General features: G+C 38.1%; 1 protein-coding gene across 2 annotated transcripts in view; it reads right to left on the bottom strand.

The window, feature by feature from the left end:
* Nucleotides 1-20193, bottom strand: part of LOC149961340 (uncharacterized) — a 31932-nt gene that overhangs the window by 1838 nt on the left and 9901 nt on the right. For both annotated transcript variants that reach the window (XM_090176825.1, XM_090176824.1), the window contains 3 exons: nt 4773-5012; nt 3409-3461; nt 78-3329 (listed from right to left, as the gene is read on the bottom strand). In XM_090176825.1, the coding sequence (XP_090032951.1) occupies nt 78-3329; nt 3409-3461; nt 4773-5012 (3545 nt within the window). The remainder of the gene's footprint in view (nt 1-77; nt 3330-3408; nt 3462-4772; nt 5013-20193) is intronic.

Here is a 20193-nt window from a genome sequence, read left to right as displayed (position 1 = left end):
AAAACAATTTAGATAAATTTCTGAATCATAATTCATTCAATAACAATCGCTTTCTTAATAAGGATTGGACAGGCTACCTGTTTTGCCCTTTTTAGTAAAGTAGATTTCAAACACTCTTCGGAAGCATCAGAGCGTTTGCGTTTGCCACGTACTTGGCGGCTTAATGGACTGTGGTTGGCTTGAGACGGGGCACCGCTAGAAACGGGTGCTACGCTTGAATCCCAAACTTTGTTACTTTCTTCGTTCTCTGGAATGCTAGTAGGAGTGGGTACTCCCGAAGAGTATGGCCCAGTAGGGGTGGCCGAAGCCGCAGCTTCCGCGATCCGTTGTTGATCTTCGCTCGAGAAATACGGTCCAAAAAGATCACCCAAACCGCGATAGTGACTGTTTTTATGACAAAGCGAACACACCCAGGATCGATCCCTAGTAAAAGCGTCGTAAAGCGGCGACAACGTGCTACTGTGCCCCAAAACACCCAACTTCTTCCTCGCCAACATGGAAGATCCCAGCGAGCTCATCGGCGTTGAGAGGGCTCGTTTCTGTTTGGCTCCCACCTTACTGGTCTCCTTAACTTCGTCCGTAACGGCAAAATTAACAACTTCAACACTCAAAGGTTTTTCCCGCGTTCCCGTCAAGCGTATAACTGGTCCTAAAAAAGTTCTCCCTTTAAAATTCTTCTTTAAAAAAGGTGTGTCTGGCTCCGAGGTTGGCGGCTCTTCTTTCTTCACAATCACAATATTAGGACTCTTAGTAGGAGTGCCCTGTTGCGACGGCGGGGTTTTCTTGTTAGGGCTGTTTTCTTCGCCTGGCTGCTTAGGTTTGTTCTTGCTCCCCCTAGGGCGCCCTCTTTTGCGTTCTACTTGAGGTTGTCCAGGATACGATACGCCACCCATGGGCATACCAGCCGCTGGCTCTCCCTGGTAACTTTGCTGACTGTAATAGTCATCGGGCCTAGGTGGCACTCCGATACCCTCCTGCATGTGATTAGGAGGAACATTACCAGTAACCTGAGGATTCCTCTGACCAAATTGAAGGTCCTGAGACGTAGATGGCGGTGGCGGCGGAGGAATACTTCTAGGCGTCTCCAGCATGCCAGATTTTAAGAACGGAGCACCATCGTGCATGTTTTCCTCGTCAACGACTCCCGCCATCATGGTAGGATCGCGAATTGTTGGTAAAACTGCACCGGGTTCTAATCCACCAGTACCCAGATAACCGGTTTCCCTCATACCATCGGTAGCGTTACCGCTGGAGTCGAGAAAACCACCGTCGAAGGGCGGCCTTTCGTTGACAAAGTGGCTAAAAGGGCCTCCCCCGGCTCTTCGCCTACTTCTGCGTCCACTGCCTCGAGGAGATCGCATCCCCCGGGCGCGAGGGGATCTACTCATGGCTAAGCTCGGATCATTGTACCTAGGGTCTTCCATTAAGTTTTCACCCATTGGTGGTTGTATCGTACCGGGGCTAACCACAGTTCTTTTCTTACGTTGTCCTCTTTTCAACGCCAAGGATAGGTACATTCCACCTTCATCCAAAGAGCAAACGCCGCTTACTTCTTCAGCCGAGGCAGTGGCGCCACCTAGTTCATTCTCGCCCTCCACCAGCATTCTTCCGCCCCAACGTGGCGAGCCGGCGAAACGACTGCCACGCCCTCTTTTTCTCATAACTCCCAAGTGAACTCGATCATCCGGATAGTACTCCATCTGTCCGTTGGTGCCGTCACTACCAGGATAAGGTTTTCTAACGACCATTGGCCCAACTCCTCCTGGTCCGTACATCATCATGTCCTTATCACCCTGATTAACTCCTCCGAATTCCGAGGGCGAACCTCTTCTGCCACGAACGCCCTTGGCGTACTTCTTTTTACCAGCATACCCGGGGATGTCGTACGAGATCATCTCGTCGGAGTTCCCGTTCGACATGCCGCAATCAACCATAGAGTCCGAGCCATCGTGGCCGCTCCTACTGGCGTCCATCGACCCTCCTGGTCTCGGATTACAATCGACTCTCTGATGTTGCGAAACCATATCACCATTCAGTTGATGAGACGAATCGACGACGACGGGATATGACTCGACGCTAACCGAGCTGTTTGAAGCCGAATCTTGAGCAGACGTAAAAGTTGAACTAGTCGGGGTAGATACACCCGCTCTGGGGGGTGTACAAAGTCGATTTTGATCTAGATTGTAGTAAGTCGGGTAGGGCGAGCCGGGATCGTTCCCGGCAAGATTTTCCACTGAGGAAAAATACGACGATGGTCGGTTAACGTTTGTACCGGGGTGATGTTGTTGATGGTGCGGTTGATGCGACGGCGGGGGAGGCGGATGTGGGTGGGAATGACTCTGGTTCATCTCGTACTGACCGCGCACGACGGCGGCGTTGGCGTCCACCATTTCAGAGTCCAACATGACCATTTTCTGCAGCGATTGCAATGGGTCCGACGGTCCCCCGACCAAGCCGCTGGGCTGAGAGGGGCTGCCCATAGCCGAGACATTTTGAGAGGGTGGCGGGGAGGTTGAACCCGAGGTAGGAGGCGTTTTACAAGACTGTTGTTGTTGTTGTTGTTGTTGCTGATGATGGGTTGTCATGGGCGAAGGGGGCACCCCAACCAGGGGGGAGGCGTGATGATGGTGCGGGGACGGAGTTGCTGAAGCGGGGGGTGGCGAAAAAGGGGTGTGCCCCGGTGATCGTCCGTGGTTGGGTAAGGGAGACGGCGTCGTCCGCGGAGAATGCAACATGGCTCCGCTGGGACTAGGAATCTGACCCGTTTGAGGCCACTGGTGCGGGGAATGGCTAGGCGAGGAATTAGAGGGTGGCATCTGACGATGGTAATGCCCTACCGGAGTCGACATGGATACTGGCGGCGACCTCATCGGTGGAGGCGGCATCGGGGATGACGGGGTGCTGCTACTGAGGTGCGAAGGTGGCGGTAGAGCCCGCGACGCCGATGACTGACCTTGATATAACAAATCTCCGTTGTTACTAGCGTCGTGACCAGGATGCGCCCACGGAGACGACGCTCCCGAGGGTGGCGGTTTCATGGACTGTTGGAGGAGATGAGCGTTGGGACTGGATCCGTAGATAGGCGGCGATCGACCGTGGTACACGTCTTGGTTTGATAGCGGGGAAGGTCCGTAATGTCCTTGAGTGGTTGAGTAGGGGCTAAGTTGATGTCCGGTCGAGTACGATATCGATGGGAGATGCATTTGTCCCGCGCCTGGGGTTCCGCCGTACGGCGACTGATGGTGAGTGGGTGGCGAGACCGGGTGCGGCCGGTAGGGCGACGGAGGCGGCTGGTACGCCGAGTAACTGTTCGTTTGGCAGTGACCACCCTGGAAATTATTAAAACACTATTTTGATGTGTCGTCAAAAAACCCATTCTACAGAAAGAAACGAGAAGCGTAAACTGACCATTTGATTTTCGTAGGCGCGATCGGAGTATCCCATGCTGGACATCACGGAGCCTAAAATGATACGAATTTCAGAAACCAAATTACACCGACTCCACGCGTAGTTCAGTTCAGTTCAGTTCAGTTCTGAGGGACCCAAATGAATTGGAAGCATTTCGAGATAGGGAGGCTCAACATTAGGTAGTTTCTTTTCGCCTGTTCTCGGACTAAGAGTGTACTCTTTTTCCCTAAAAATGTTTTATTCGCCTGTTTCGGGGATAAGAATTACTCCGGCCCATAAATATTTCGCTTGTTCCGGAGTATTAGGAGTAAAAGGAGGTGTAAAGAGAGTAAATCGTATTTTGTCGTCTGCTGAAAAGGTCACAGGCAGCCATATTGGAAAAACGTTTTTACTCCGACTCAAACTATTCGAAATCCCGGAACAAGCGAAAAGACACCAACTACAAACTCTTCAATAAATCAGTAATATTTCCGAGAGCCAGGACCTGCAAGTCAGTGTTTATATAGGGCTTGTTAAAATATTGGATATTTTTCACCTTTACGGCAGCAACAAGCGTTCCCTTTTAACCAGGTAGCTTTTTTGACATATATTAAGGTTTGGCAAATACACAACGTTCTGTTTACAGGTGAAAAGTTTAAATTATTTCCACAAGCACTATATAAACAATACCTTGCGGGCCCTGGCTCTAAGAAATATTACTTCTTGGTGATTTCTTGGGAGGATGATTTATATAAGCATGGACCAAGAATCTGAAGGGAATCACTGTTCAGGCTTTAAAAAGCACGCGTGAATACTGGGAATAGGAAAATCACGGTTCATTTTAGTTCAATGTGGACAAACTTGGCGTCCACGTAGTTTCGTTGAGAAGCTGAGCGAGCACGTTCTATTTGACAAAATGGCGCCGTTGTTGTCGGTTAAATGATGAAGCTTAGTAAGTTTTTGACCTTTTATTTTTAAATTGGGCCTTTAAAGGTTTAAGTAATGGTAATTAACCATTGTGTTAAGTAAAAATAGCCAGTAAGCCGCGTATGGCTAAGGTTTTTTTAATCAAATTAATTAGAATCCATTTCATTTCTAACCTAACTTTATCGCACGTACTGTCTCCGAAGCCCCAACTCGCAGTGATAATTGAACAAATTCTTGAGGCGCTTCAAAGCGGCTGATGTACCTCAGTAAGCCTTCCGATTTAGGCCACGCCTACCGTGTCAAAATATTGGGGAAAGTGAGTCCCCTTAAATTCTTGGTCCATGATTTAAACGCCTTTTGACAACTACGATCAAAATAATTTCCAAAAATTCTAATGACGACAAAACTAGAAACACGAACATAAAGACACAAAGTGAAATGAGATGACGCAAGCTCACTATGATAGTTAGACGTTAAAGAAGTGGCTTGATGCATAGCTGAGACCCCAGTCGCGTTGGCCAGAGCCAGCCCACCCGCAGTACCTGAGGCCACTGAAGAGGGAGGTCCGCTACTGGACACGGCTGCAGCGGCGGCTGCCGCGGCCACAGCCGCTGCGACTGCACTGGCCTGGTAGGCGCTTCCTACACCGCTGCCATAGTCAGGCGCCTGATGGTTACTCGTGGGTTCAGGACTCGAAGCTACACGACCAAAAGAGAAAAAAAAACAATCCTTTGTTAAAAAATCATTCTTATTTAAACATATTTATCGGAATTTTTAGAAAATTCACAAAATATTAAAATACAACAACCTAAAATAAACAATTCAGCTAACAAATCTAATTACTTCAATAAACAAACAATGAAAACTTCCAGCTAACACCACACATTCCAATTAAAATGGGCTATACCACCTAAAAAGGACCTTGATCGTAACAACTCGAACAACAAGCCCCTTCAAAATGCACCTCGAAAACGTAAACAAAGTATCAAAATTCCCGTAAAACAAACGCGTAGACTATATGACAACCACCGACAAACTAACTGGAAAATTTGGAAATTTAATCATCAAAAATAGCTCGAGTCAAGGCCACCAAAAACTGCTATAAAATGGACAAGACATTATTTCAATTACCCCCAATCTGTTAGTTTGTGTCCAATGCTAGTATAAAATCTATATAGTTTCCGTAGTAGGAAGGGTGGGCGGGGAAGTGAACGGAACACGACGCGCCCGCGGGAGGGAGGGAAAGCAGGGATGGTAAGAGGATGCGGGGGGGAGACTTAGATCCTTCATTCCCTTCAACCCCGCATCTAAGGGGCGAGAAGCGGTTGCTATGGAAACACATCGATCTGGAAGCGGGAGAGCGTGGCTGGGAGCTTTCGCAACAATCCGCTAGAGGGAGCGCCGGACCGGGGAGACCGTAGAGGGAGGGCGTGCAGGACGTGGGGGGGGGGGGGGGAAGCAAGCACGTGAACCCAGCACGCTTTAGCGACGAGGTTTTGCCAGCCTAATAGCAGTTCTGGAATGCTACGGGAAGGTTTTTTGGGCTGTGTCAGAACACTATCGACTGTTTCAGCTAGTTTTAAGCCCGAATTTAGACCGTTATGTAACTGAATTCAGTCGATGGAATCTTCGGAAAGGCTCGGGGACCCGCTTAGGTCTTATTATCACGAGGGAAAGGTGGGGCTTGGGAGGAGGGCTACAAAGGTTGATAAAATAACGGTATATATCAAGGCATTACTCGCAAACCCGGTTTTATCGGTCTATTATGGTAACGTCCAAATTAATTACACGCTTGGTAATTATTTGATGACAAGTTATTACGGTGTTCGAAGGGAAAGGGGACTATACGGCGATACGACGCTGTTAGGTTGGTCGAATTTTTGGCGCGTTTCAAGCGAGTGGAATGAAGGGGGAATTTGTTACGTGAACGGTTTTGAAAAAAAAAAGGGTACACCGTTACTGACTCATACTGATAATATTCGTATTTTCCAAAAAAATGTTATAGTAATATAAAAGCTTAATCCATAAGTAACAATAATATTACGTTACTTATGATGGTACTGTAAAATAATTTATACCCTAAGTAATTTGAAGATTAATTATAGATCTTTGATTACGATTTACACAAAACAGTAACCCAAATATTAAGCTTAATAATAAAAATAATATTATGTTATTTATGATACTACTAAAAATAATGGGGTTATACATTATTATATAATTAGATTTTTTGTTAATTTACACAAAACAGAAAACCAATTGTTAAGCTTAGAACCTTACTCAACGCGAAATAAGTTATAAATAACAGGAATCCATACCTATACTTGGAATGCTTATCGCGGCAGATTTTCGTCTCGATGTGGCTGACAGTTTTCTTGACGTCACAATGTTAACTTAACAAACAACAACGTCAGAGGGGAGCGCGCGCAGAGGGGGTTTTTTATCTCTCGTAGGCGGGGCCGAAGCCGTCAGGGTGATCTTACTATACGCGATTCGCCAGGATAAGCATACCATGTAGAGGTATGGATTCCTGTAAATAACTGATAGCTCCACCTGTATCAAACAAAACACCTGTGAAATTCTCAACCGGAAACTATCCTAAAAAAAACGTAAGATGCATATGACTAAAATGACGAAAAATACTAAGGCTGTGCGAGTACTCGGACTGGGACTCGAAAATTTTAATTTTTATTACTCGAGTGGACTTGCGAGCCGTTCACCGAGTCCTAAAAATTACTCGCGAGTCCAATTTTTTTAATACGAGTCCGTTATTTTCCACCGAGTCCGTCATTTTTATTTGTTTATTTTTTTTGTAAAAGTCCCGTATTGGCGCTGCGGTAGCGTTAACGCAGTTTGTTTACAGGGTTGCCACAAAATTTTCAGATTCAAATTCCCTGACTATTCCCTGTTTTCCCTGACCATTTTAAGAGATTTTCCCTGACTTATTAAGGGCAAAATTTTTCTTTTATATTTTACTTTTATCAGAAGTTAATAAATTTGGATGGCCATATATTTAAGTAAAAAGGTTGTTGCAATGTTGAAACATTCAAGGAAATAAATGATAATCGTCGAATTTGTCATACATCTAGAGTTAAATTACCTTCAAAAAGTGCCCAGATAAAATTAAATTCCCTGACTTTTCCCTGAATCTTTACAAATTATTAAAATTCCCTGACATTCCCCTGACTTTTAGGCAGATTTTTAAATTCCCTGACTTTTCCCTGATTTCCCTGTTTTCCCTGACGTGTGGCAACCTTGGTTTAGTCAGAGGTCACATGACTCACATGGATAGTTTGAGCTACGGTTTTAGTTTTGGTTATACTTTTATTTTCGGTCCTGCAGAAGTGGAGGGAAGACAGAGTCAGATCTTTGAAAGAAGTACTCCGGGCTCCCGCTTTAAGTTTATTCTTTATTCAGATTTTCAGTGGAAAATATGAGTAAAACATCGAAGAAGAAACGTTTTAATAATACTTTTCAAGAAGAAATTTTAGCTCCTGATGAATATTCCAATTCTTCTGAAGAAAATTATCAGTCCCAATTTTAAATTGACGTTGAACAACTTCAACTTGACGAAATTGACAATTCTAATGGACTCGTTCCGAAATTTAAGACTCGAATATTGCTCGTGGCTAATTCTTAGGGACTCGAAGACTCGAATGAGTACTCGAAAATGGGACTCGCAAATTGGTGAGTCCAATTTTTTGGGACTCGGACTCGACTCGAAATCCAAAAAAGGGGACTCGCACAGCCCTAAAAAATACCATGATATTCACTTAAAAATAGCCAACGTTCTACAAGAACAAGACTAAACGAAAACCAACCCAACCCCATGGTCTTAAAATAGTGTTGTAAGTCGGAAAATTTCCGTAAAATGACCGAGGCCTTTTTTCCGTATTTTTCCGAAAAAAATAAAACAGTTTCCTTTCCATGATTAGTCTAATATTGTTTGCAAATTTAAATAAAACGGAATTTTCGCCTCATTTTTTCGAATCTAAAAGTAAAACTAAACCTCTAGACTAGTTTAAACTGATTAACAATGTAACACTATTAATGTTTTGTAGTATGTTTACTGTAGTGATGCACCGATATGGGTACAGCCGATATATCGGCTAATCGTGGCCGATAATATCGGCCGATTTTATCGGCCTAGGATAGCCGATATATCGGCCGATATTAACAAAGTTACCTATCACAATATTATGCTTTTTTGTTTACTCTCGTAACCACCTGTTAAAAAATGATATGATCTATGGCTTTTGGAGTCGAAAAACCACTTATGATTCCTGACCGTTTTGGACGCGAATAATTATTTCCTACAACAGCGATCAACTGGCCTTTTTAAAAGGAAATGTAAAGTTGTGGCAATAAATGTTTTCCATTAATTAGTTAGTTGAGTATCGCCTTTTTTTAAAGTTTTTCCTGAAAATATTTTTCTAATACCAGAAGTATCGGCTAATATCGGCCTCGCTTAAGCCGATATTGGCCGATACCGATATTTGAAAAATTAGCCGATATATCGGTTACCGATATATCGGTGCATCCCTAGTTTACTGATACATTTTATATCGATTAAAATTTAAAAGCATTAAAAACCCTTAAAAAGTAATTTATGTTTAAATTTTGAATTTTTCCGATTTGCGAAAAGGGGTCGGACATTTACCAAAATCCCGTACACTTTGTCTAAAATCACAAAATCTTTTAATTCTCTCTATGGTAAATTAACATTGAAATATCAAAATCACTTCAAAAAGTAATGATAAAATCGCCTAAATCTCTACGAAATCCCGAAATCCCGTACAAAATAATGGCAAGTGTCCGACCTCTTGGAAAAGTTTGCGCATTTTATTTTCCGGAAAATTAACAACACGACTGTATACGTATAAGCCGCGACATTTTCGTTCTGGGAGTTGTCTAGGCGGTAAGCCCACGTACAGGTTGAAGATGGTGTTTTCCCCCATCCTTCCTCCCCTTCGCTAAGCCTTGGCAATAGCCATTTTGGTCCCATCGGTTTCGAAGGTAACCAAAATGTTCTATAGCGGGGCGTTATCGTCAAAGTTCGAGAAACGAGGCGCGCAGGCGGGCATGCAGGCCTATATATTTTAAGGGCCGCGAGATTCAAGAATGTCCGGCCCTCCTTCGCCCGAGTTTTATCTAATAATGTCGAGAACAACCGGTAGAGGGGCTCGAATAGGTGACTTTCAGACTGCCGAAGAGTTCATTCGCCCTACGCTTTCCGCCTCTACCTCGCGAACAAACATTCGCCGATAGATTCTCCAAAGCGGACTCGCGGAGGGGGACGTTCATATACGACGTCACGGACGCCATTTGAAGCGAGGGGTCCGACATTCGGGGAAATCTCGTACACTCTAGAGATAAAAAGAATTTTAAAAATCTACAACTCAACTTGAAAATCCCCAAATCTGGACGAAAAACGAAATAACCAAATCACAAAATCAGTTTCCATTTTCGGAAATCATATTGAGATTGATTCAAAATCCCATAAACAAAATTTAGCGACACTGTTTCTGTATTTTTCGTTGTCAATTATTAAATTTGGATTAATTCGATATATTTAACGTTAGCGTAATTATGAAATATACCTTAATATAAATAAATGTCAAATGTCAAATATACCTTAATATAAATAAATATCAAATATACCTTAATATCAATGAATATCAAATATACCTTAATATCAATGAATATCAAATATAAATGAATATCAAATATAAATGAATATCAATATAAATGAATATCAATATAAATGAATATAAAATATAAATGAATATCAAATATAAATGAATATCAAATATAAATGAATATCAAATATAAATGAATATCAAATATAAATGAATATCAAATATAAATGAATATCAATATAAATTAAAATAAATGAATATCAATATAAATTAAAAGAAATGAATATCAATATAAATGAAAATAAATGAATATCAATAAAAATTAAAATAATTTAATATCAATATAAATGAAAATAAATGAATATCAATATAAATTAAAATAAATGAATATCAATAAAAATTAAAATAATTTAATATCAATATAAATTAAAATAATTAATATCAATATAAATTAATTAATATCAATATAAATTAATAAATATCAATATAAATTAATTAATATCAATATAAATTAATTAATATCAATATAAATTAATTAATATCAATATAAATTAAAATAAATTAATATCAAATATTAGAATATATCATTATCCTAACATCTTTCGAAAAGACTCAAATCCCTCCACAATTTCCGAAATCTTTCATTTTGGGCTCTGACGTCATTTCCGTAAAATCCCCCGATCTTCCACCCCCTCAACACAACTAACTCAATACACACGGAGAAAACGAACGGACGGTGGCGCGCAAAACTACTGTTATATTATCGTTTTGTTTACGTTGGAACATTTTCTCGATTAATAAGTAACGAAGCAATTCTAGCCGCGGAAAAGAGTTGTAATTAAAGCCCAAAATGAAAAATACATTCCCTTCTATAAACACAATAGCGGAACAGAACCAGAGAAAATGCCAGGCGAGGGGGGTTGCAGTTGGACCACGGGTAGGGGGGGGGGGCAATCAAATAACTTCTGGGAGACTATTACGCTCTTGCTATGCCGGGAAAGAGTTTGAAAAGGCGGAAAACGCAATTTCATTCTTGAAAACGCCGTGTTTATAGTTTCCACTAATTGATATACTTTATAATGAAATAAAATATAATATATATAATATAATATATAATAATATAATATATAATAATATAATATATAATATAATATAATATAATATAATATATATAATTTATAAAATATAATAATGTATAGTATAATATCATAATGTATAGTATAATATCAATATTATATTAAATCCCCTAGAGTTGTAAAAAAAATAATTCCATGATTAGCCTAATATTGTTCGCAAATTTAATTTTCGCTGTATTTTCGCCTCATTTTGTCGAATACAAAAGTAAAGCTAAACCTCTAGACTAGAATAAAAAACCCTTAACCTCATGAAGTTCTTATGGAAAGGAGAAACCGATGAAATCAGGGAAAACCCCTTTAATTGGTAATCCGTCGAGATAAAAAGTAGTTCACTAATGTTTTCAGACTCTATTAGGGCAAAAACAATAGTGATTAAAAATTACTTCATATACTTTTTAGTAAAATATTTTAATTTTAAAATAAAATTAATCGAATTGCGGGAAAGTTTCCGCAAATCAGAAAAATAAAAAATTTAAAGAAATTAATTTTTAAGGGTTTTTAATGTTAACTTTTAATCGATATCGAATGTCTAATATCAGTAAACATACTACAAAACATTAATAGCGTTACATTGTTAATCAGTTTAAACTGGTCTAGAGGTTTAGTTTTACTTTAAGATTCGAAAAAATGAGGCGAAAATGCCGCTTTATTTAAATTTGCAAACAATAGAGTGTTGTCGTCTGATACGATTTTGAAAACTTGTAACGTCACAGCTGTAGTGTTAATAGTGGCCGCCATGACAGTTTCCGTTTTTTAACAATAGGCAAATTACAATGGTGACGTCGCCGGGTTTCAGACGACAACACTGTATATTAGACTAATCATGGAATGAACACTTTTTTATTTTTTTCGGAAAAATACGGAAATTATTTCGAAAAAAAGGCCTCGGTTATTTTCCAACTTACAACACTAGATTGCATAATTGGCATTATCAAAACGGGACCAAATTCTTAAATCGAAGCATTTAAAGGAATGGAAAATTAAAATTTTAATGCCAATTTAAAAAAAATCATTTCCCTGACATTTAGACAAATATTCTGATTTCATGACTTCCCTGCCGTTTAGAACCATTTTAGGATTCCCGGACCTTTCCAAGTAATGTTGTAACCCAGGCACCCAGCAAGAACACAGATTCAGTCACAATTCTTTCTAACCCTATTTACTTTTGATCATACACCTTAAGAATTATAAACAAAAAATCACTTACGAAATTGTCGAAGAAATTTAACCCTACAACTTTGGCGGAGGTTCGAACTCAGCGTCCCAGCCAAAACCTGCCCACTTAATATCGCGAGACTAAAGTTATCAAGTTAAGCAACACAGTCAACAACGTAACATAGGGTAGACCGATCTATAATAGCTTTTGGAGGCAGCATTTGATAGAGGGGGAAGAATTACACACAGATATAAATATAAACGAGAGAAATTGGCTCGTTAGAATTGACAGAACTGGCAACCAGGTCTTTGGGGTAGGTTTAACGCCCAGTCTACTTGGCATTTATATTTGTAGCGTTGTCCACCTAGATCAATATAAAACGGGCTAAATACGAAAGTTATAAAGACAAGCTTTGGGTGCAATTGCTAGCTAAACCTAGGTCGTAAGATTCAGTGAGTATTTTGCCTATTTAGGTTCAGATTTATTTGAGTGGAATACTTCACCTCTTAGACAACGTTTAGATTTTTATTTTTTCATAGAACCAAGGGGTCGAAGATTCACCAAAAATGTGTCTGGGATTTCACGTTTGATTTGGGATTTCGGAGAATTATCGTGGGATTTCGGAGAATTATCGTGGGATTTCGGAGAATTATCGTGGGATTTCGGAGAATTATCGTGGGATTTCGGAGAATTATCGTGGGATTTCGGAGAATTATCGTGGGATTTCGGAGAATTATCGTGGGATTTCGGAGAATTATCGTGGGATTTCGGAGAATTATCGTGGGATTTCGGAGAATTATCGTGGAACCAACGAAGGGGTCCGACATTTGAATATTTTGAGATTTTGAATCTCTAAGTGGTTTCAGAAATTGGATACTGTTTTGAGATTTCAAATAACGATTTCTCTTTTTTTAGGCTGATTTCAAGATTTTGTAGCTAATTTTCAATATAAAATCGTTTTTTTTCTAGAGTGTACGAGATTTGTACCTGCTACCAACGTTTAACAATGAATTATTAAATATCAAAAACTAATAATATTTATAGCATGGTGACCACAAGAAACTCAAAAAAATCTTATGGGGAAAAATAGGGAATTTTAAGAGATTTTTTTGCAAAATGAAGGAAAATATATGATAAATTACATTAACACCACGGGGAAATCTAGGTTTATTGTACTTCTCAAGTGAAAATACGTGGTTTTTAAAAGGAATTTGGTTTAATAATTATTTAAGTTAAAGAAGATTTCTAATACTTCTAAGATTCTTTCTAATTTTGTAGATTTTGATATCACAATCTACAATTGCAACAAGTAAAGCCCGAAAATGTCCACAAATATATGAAAAATATTAAAATAGTGTAATTATAGAAAGTTATATGAACACATATGATCACCCTATAATAGCCTAAATTAAACAAGAAGTCTTCGCGTTTAAAAATAGACAAGGTTAAGCCTACGTCAGAAAACACGCAAGAGAAACGTGTAGTGCAAACAGTCTGCGCGCAATAAAGCGCGTTATAAAGTGGGCTTAACCGGTCTAATGTCCAATAAAAGGAACAAATGCTAAATAAACAGCATGAAACTAACTTGAAAAAGGGTCGTATAAAAACTCAATTTAAGATCCATTTAGAAAACTATCGCTGTCCAATTTTTAGGGTTGTCGTTAAACAAGACAGTTAAAAATCAATAATAGCTGTTTCAAACTCTTTCCCCCGCTCAGTGCCTTCCCCCCGCGTACTTTTCTTCCTTCGGCGACCCCCGTTTTCTCCCCCCCCCCCTGCGCCGAACAATTTTATATACAGACAAGGATTTTAATATGATTACAATTTAACTTTTATTTACTCTCCCAATTGAAGTTCAGCGCCCCCAAACGACGTTCCCTAGCAACGTTTGCGCCGCCGCCTGGTGGACGATATTAATGGGTAAAGTGTGTTAAATCGGGATGGGTCTTTGCCCAGATTGTTTACAAAACGTATTTACTAGAAATAACAATTGTTTAGCGTATGATGTTGATTTAAACCGTAGCATGTTTTTACCTCTCCGAGGGGACTTTGTACCCTAGGAGGGGTTATGCAACCTCCGTGTCTGTCTGTCTGTCTGTCAGGCCTGAGAACGCGTTCGCATTTTCGGGGCAAAGGGTAATCACTGCGTCCCCAGTTTCTTAGAATCAGTTTTTAATCGGCCGAGATTCGAACCTGAGCCCTCTTACACGACAGGTGAGCGTTCTACCGCAGAACCACGGATTTCTACTTGATAGAGAGATTGACTACGTTGAGATTTTTTTAGAGTTGGATCTACCAAATGGTCTAACAATAAGCTCCTTCTTCCTAAACAAAATCAAATCAGCGCGGTATCTCATTGTTTCCCTAAACATGACGTTTTGCAATAAAAACAGGGTAAAATAGGGACAAAAATTTCCCAAATAGGGACAATTTTTAAGAAAATTTCCAAAATGGGAACCAAATAGGGACAAAAATTTTCCAAAATGGGAACCAAATAGGGACAAAAAATTTCCAAAATTGGAACCAAATAGGGACAAATTTTTCCAAAATTGGAACCAAATAGGGAGAAAAATTTTCAAAAATTGGAACCAAATAGGGACAAAAATTTTCCAAAATTGGAACCAAATAGGGACAAAGAATTTCCAAAATTGGAACCAAATAGGGACAAAGAATTTCCAAAATTGGAACCAAATAGGGACAAAGAATTTCCAAAATTGGAACCAAATAGGGACAAAAAAATTCTAAAATTGGAACCAAATAGGGACAAAAATTTTCCAAAATGGAAACCAAATAGGGACAAAAATTTCCAAAATTGGAACCAAATAGGGACAAGTTTTTCCAAAATTGGAACCAAATAGGGACAAAAATTTTCAAATTTGGAACCAAGTAGGGACACATTTTTTCAAAATTGGAACCAAATACGAACAGAATTTTCCAAATTGGAACCAAACACGGACGAAATTTCCAAATTGGAACCAAATAGGGATGAAATTTATCAAATTGGAACCAAATAGGGATGAAATTTTCAAGATTGGAACCAAAAAGGGACAAATGTAAAACAAAATGTGATATTTTTTTAAACTAAATCCCAAAACTGCCTTGGTATTTATATTTTTTGAAATTTGACAACCTAACAGGGAGGCTCTGTCCTAGAATTTAATCATGTTACCGAGCTTGTGGCGCTACTTTGTGTACTATGTTCGATTTAATTTATCGGTTATCCTCAGATTTGACTATTTTGTAAACAGCCCTTGAGCAGATGTATAAAAATATTTTAAGCCTGCGATGGTTTCCCTGCATTTCATGTAAATAGGGTACTTTAGGGACCAAACCCCGATTTTAGGGTAGATTAGGGACCTTGAAGTAAAATAAGGACATTTGGGTATTTTAGGGACATAGTGGTTGCCCTGCATTTTAATTATAAATTAAATTAAAATGTAGTTTACGTTACCTCTTCGCTTACATTATCAAACAATTTGTCATGACAAAGCTGCATAAAACGTTAAAAAAATCGATAAAATAAAAAACAATAAAACATTCGATGTAAATTATGTAAATCGATTTTTAATTAATGAATTAATAAATTTAAAAATTTAGTCTTTAACAAAAGGGTCTCATGGATAATAAAAAGTGTTATAATATCCAGTGGCGTAGACAAAGGGAGGGAATCCGTGTCCGAACTCCCCTTGGATGTAGCTTTGGCTGTATTAAATTTCACCCCCTTCTCGACCCCTCTCCGGTATTTTACATAGTTTGAACCCTTCCCTTGAAGGATTTCTGGCTACGCCACTGCTAATATCGGTTGTATACTATTGGACTGAATCCCGTTTGACCGAATCCCATTGAACCGAAAAGTATTTTCGTTTATAGCCCAACATGGCGGGATTCAGTTGAATGGGAAATTTAAATCTGGTTCGTTTTCACTTCGGGTAGGTTAGTTCAGGTTGGGTTAGGTTAGGTTAGGTTAGGTTAGTTCAGGTTGGGTTAGGTTGGGTTAGGTTAGTTCGGGTTGGGTTGGGTTAGGTTACGTTAGGTTAGGTTAGATATGGTAGGCAACTATTTCACGTCGGGTCTTATCAAGGTTATTTTCCAAAATTAAACCCGGAAAATATAAAATTTCAAGGGAAAAAGGTCTAAAAATACACGTCGGTACGAAATAATAAATATTGAAGACATAGTTTAGTCCAAATTAGAAATACTATCGTCACGTAACCTACGATATATAAATATGTATCACTAACGGTATATTGAATGAAAACCGGTTTTCGGTCGATTGGAATTCGGTTGAATGGTACATTCGGACGAATGGGATTTCGGTCCAATGGTCTACAATCCTAATATCCATGAAACCCTTTTGTTAAAGACTCAATTTTTAAATATTTTTATACCATAGTTTTAAAATTATTAATTAATAAATTCTTGAGGTACGATGGTATCATTTTAAACTATGTTACCAAAAAATCCGGACCAGTTGCAAAAAGTATAAAAATGAAAATGTGGCCAAATTTGGTCAATAGTGGATAATATTGCTTGTAAAAAAACCTAAAACAATTAGTTTGATTGCAATTTTCAAACTGTTTATTTTATAAACTTCAAATTTCCTTAATTCAACAAAATATATTCAAAAAAAGTTGTCTTTAAACTGAAGTCGATAATTTCGCACATTGGTCAGTGAATTATATTTGGTCCGAGTGCCGCGTTTTAATTTTATCTTCGAAGATGGGTCCGAGTATTTTGTAAGTTTTATCATTACTTTAAATTTCTCAGGGCTAAGCTTTTTTATCCCTTTTTTATTATGGAGCGTTTCTACTGTTTCGCGTATTTCAACTGCATTATAAGTCCATAGGTGGTGTTTATTACCTTAACTTATGGTACAGTGAATTCGTTATAGTCCAGGACGGAAATATTTATACACCATTTCACGTACTATTTGCCACCTGGATTTATTTATTTATTATTAATTTTGTTGGCTTGTTACAGATATAGTTTCCACTAATTTTTCAAAATGATTTACATCATTACTACGCCAAAATTTATAGATAACATATGGTTTAATATAAGTAAAATATCCAATGCACTATAATTGTGGTAATCGACAGGCGTGATGCAGTTTATGCATTATTCACGTGTTGGAACTTGCTCAATATTTCACTTTCATGGCCTATGGAAATTATAGGAACGTTCAGTTGAATTTATAGGAAATTAAAGGAATAATTTTAATAAAGATAAAACAAATGATTTTAAAGGAACTTTGGTTGAATAGAAATATTACATTTAATATGAAAACATCACAGACCTCGTGACAAGATAAATGTATTAAACTGATATTACATTTTCATTTCAAAACAGCAGTCAGCCGTAAAAGCCAACGATATAAGTGTTTTTGCAAAAGGCTGGCTCTTTTTGAACGCCTTCTATCGAACTTTAAAACGAAATTGAAAACAAATTGCAAAGTACGAAAATTATAAAACATAGGAAGTGATGTCACCAGTATACTATATACTTCTGGTTATAGGACAAAGTTCATTATTTTCTTAGAAGAAAAATATTTGGTTATTTTTTATTAAATTTGCTAATTTAGACCTATTTCCATAATAAAATCATCAATAAAGGACTAAATTTTGAAATACTGTAAGCAGAGTTAGTGAATAAAATAAATTTAAATCGATTAGATTTATCTAGTAATAAAATAGTTAACTAATATACTTCTGGTTATACGATAAAGTTAATTATTTACGTAGATATATTAGAAAAAAACTATCTATTAAATTTAAACATATTTCTGAAATAAAATCCTCTTAGTAAAAGATAAAATTTGGAAATAGGTTTATCCAGAAATAAAATAAAATAATTTAACTCTAATAAACTATATTCTTCTGGTTATACGACAAAGTTCATTATTTACAGATATTTAAGAGGAAAAACAATATTAAATTTCAACATATCTCCGAAAGAAAATGTTCTTAGTAAAAGATGAAATTTTGAAATAAAAATAAAATCGTTTAAGTGGAGTGTTATTCATTTATAATGGGCATAAAAGAATTACTTTCGAAAGTACATCTTCGTGGCAAAGTTGAAGTTGATACAAAGGAATATTTGATTTGATAAATTCTAAATATTCCGGACGAAAGTTAACGGATAAAGGGAACTAATTTATTTAAAAGGATACTTGGGAACTTTGGGAAATAAAAAAAATCCAATTCAACGAGATTTAATTATTTCCTACTTAAGTTTAAAAGCGTATTTATTTATTAAATTATAGCTCAGAATAAAACGAAACATCAAAGTAACGTTTTGATAATAGATTTAAATAACGTGAATGAATAATGAATGGGATTTGTTTCCAAAACAGTGGAGGAACAAAGCTCAACAACCAATATTTATTCTAATACTTTAAAACAATACTTGAATTTGAAAGGATTAAATGTACTTAAACTAAAGTATCAATTATTATTCAAAAGCAACCTAGCCTCGACATGGAGCAATGAAATCCCTACAGGGTTGCCACAATATTTTCAGATTCAAATTCCCTGTTTTCACTGACCATTTTAAGCGATTTTCCTTGACTATTTTACTTTTATCAGAAATTTATAAATTGAAATCAACCTACAATTCAGTACAAAAGTATTATTGCAACGTTAAAAAAGTTAGCAAAACTTTAAAGGAACTAAATTATAATCATAGAAATTGTCAGATAACTAGAGTAAAATTACCTTCAACAGAGTTCGTACAAAATTTCATGAATTTAATTCTCTGACATTTACAGGTTTTCCCTGACTAAATTGCCAAATTTCCCTGACCATTTTGGTAGAATAAATTTATGTTTTGAGGTAAAATCTTGAAAAATGTTAATTATGTATTTTTAATACATTTAAAAAATTATTATTTGCCGGATTTGTTTTTGGGGTCATTTTAGAATTCACTTACTATTTTGGACCATTTTAGATTTCCCTGACTATTCCCTGACCATTGGAAAACATTTTCCAATTCCCTGACTTTTCCCTGACCTTTTGGAAACATTTTCAAATTCCCTGACTTTTTCAGGTTTTCCAGGTCGAGTACGAACCCTGTTCAAAAAGTGTCAAGATAAAATTGAATTCCCTGATTTTTTACAAATGCTTAAAATTCCCTGACTTTTAGGGCCCATTTTTAAGTTCCCTGACTTTTCCAGGTCGTGTGGTTACCCTGCCCTAGTTTTCAGTGGTGTTTAGGTACGGTAAACATTAGGTTACTAAAATACAAAAAAAATCATTTTTTAAACTTAGAAATAATTACTATAATCAGCTAGGCTAATACCCTTGGCACCACCTTAGGCCTAAATCATGAAGCGACTTTTAAAGCCATTAATTCAGGTTTCCGGGTTACAATGCGTAAGTGGCAAGCCCTTCATGCCACGCGAGCCAACAGCTCCATACACTCCAACCTTTTTCCTTCCAACAAAAGTATTTTATCCCTCGGGGTTGTCGAGAACGGGCCCGGGCCCCTGGAAAATATTAATTTCGGGCCCCAATATAGCCGTAACTGTTGGAGATTTTTGTTCCAAATCGGGCCCCGAAACTGCACGGGCCCCGCTAATTTGTACCAACTCCCCCCCCCCCCTCACATGTTTAAAAATTATAATTAGCTGATTTTGATACCTTCGAACACGCGCAGTCGCTGTTACGCCTTTTTTACCCGATAGAGGGATAAGAACAGTGTTACGTTATCGCTAAAAGAAATTCAGAGCCACCAAGAAGGCAATAACGTGTAGACGTAACTAACGAGGAGACTACCCGAGGTGATAATCACCGATTTTGTTGAAACTAGGTGGGTACGTAGACCTTATGGTAACAAGAAATTTCACCAAGGGAAAAGTTGCAATGGGCATTAGTTTTGCCATGGCAACCGAAAATGTTTTTGACAACACAGTACGTATATTTTCTCATTGAAAATAGCATGAGAATCTGAG

This window comes from Leiobunum rupestre, chromosome 1, assembly GCF_980474605.1.
Source record: "Leiobunum rupestre chromosome 1, qqLeiRupe1.1.hap1, whole genome shotgun sequence".
In the NCBI taxonomy this organism is placed as follows: domain Eukaryota; kingdom Metazoa; phylum Arthropoda; class Arachnida; order Opiliones; family Sclerosomatidae; genus Leiobunum; species Leiobunum rupestre.
Note: the sequence above shows the minus strand (reverse complement) of the source record. Positions and strands in the feature narration are given on the sequence as shown.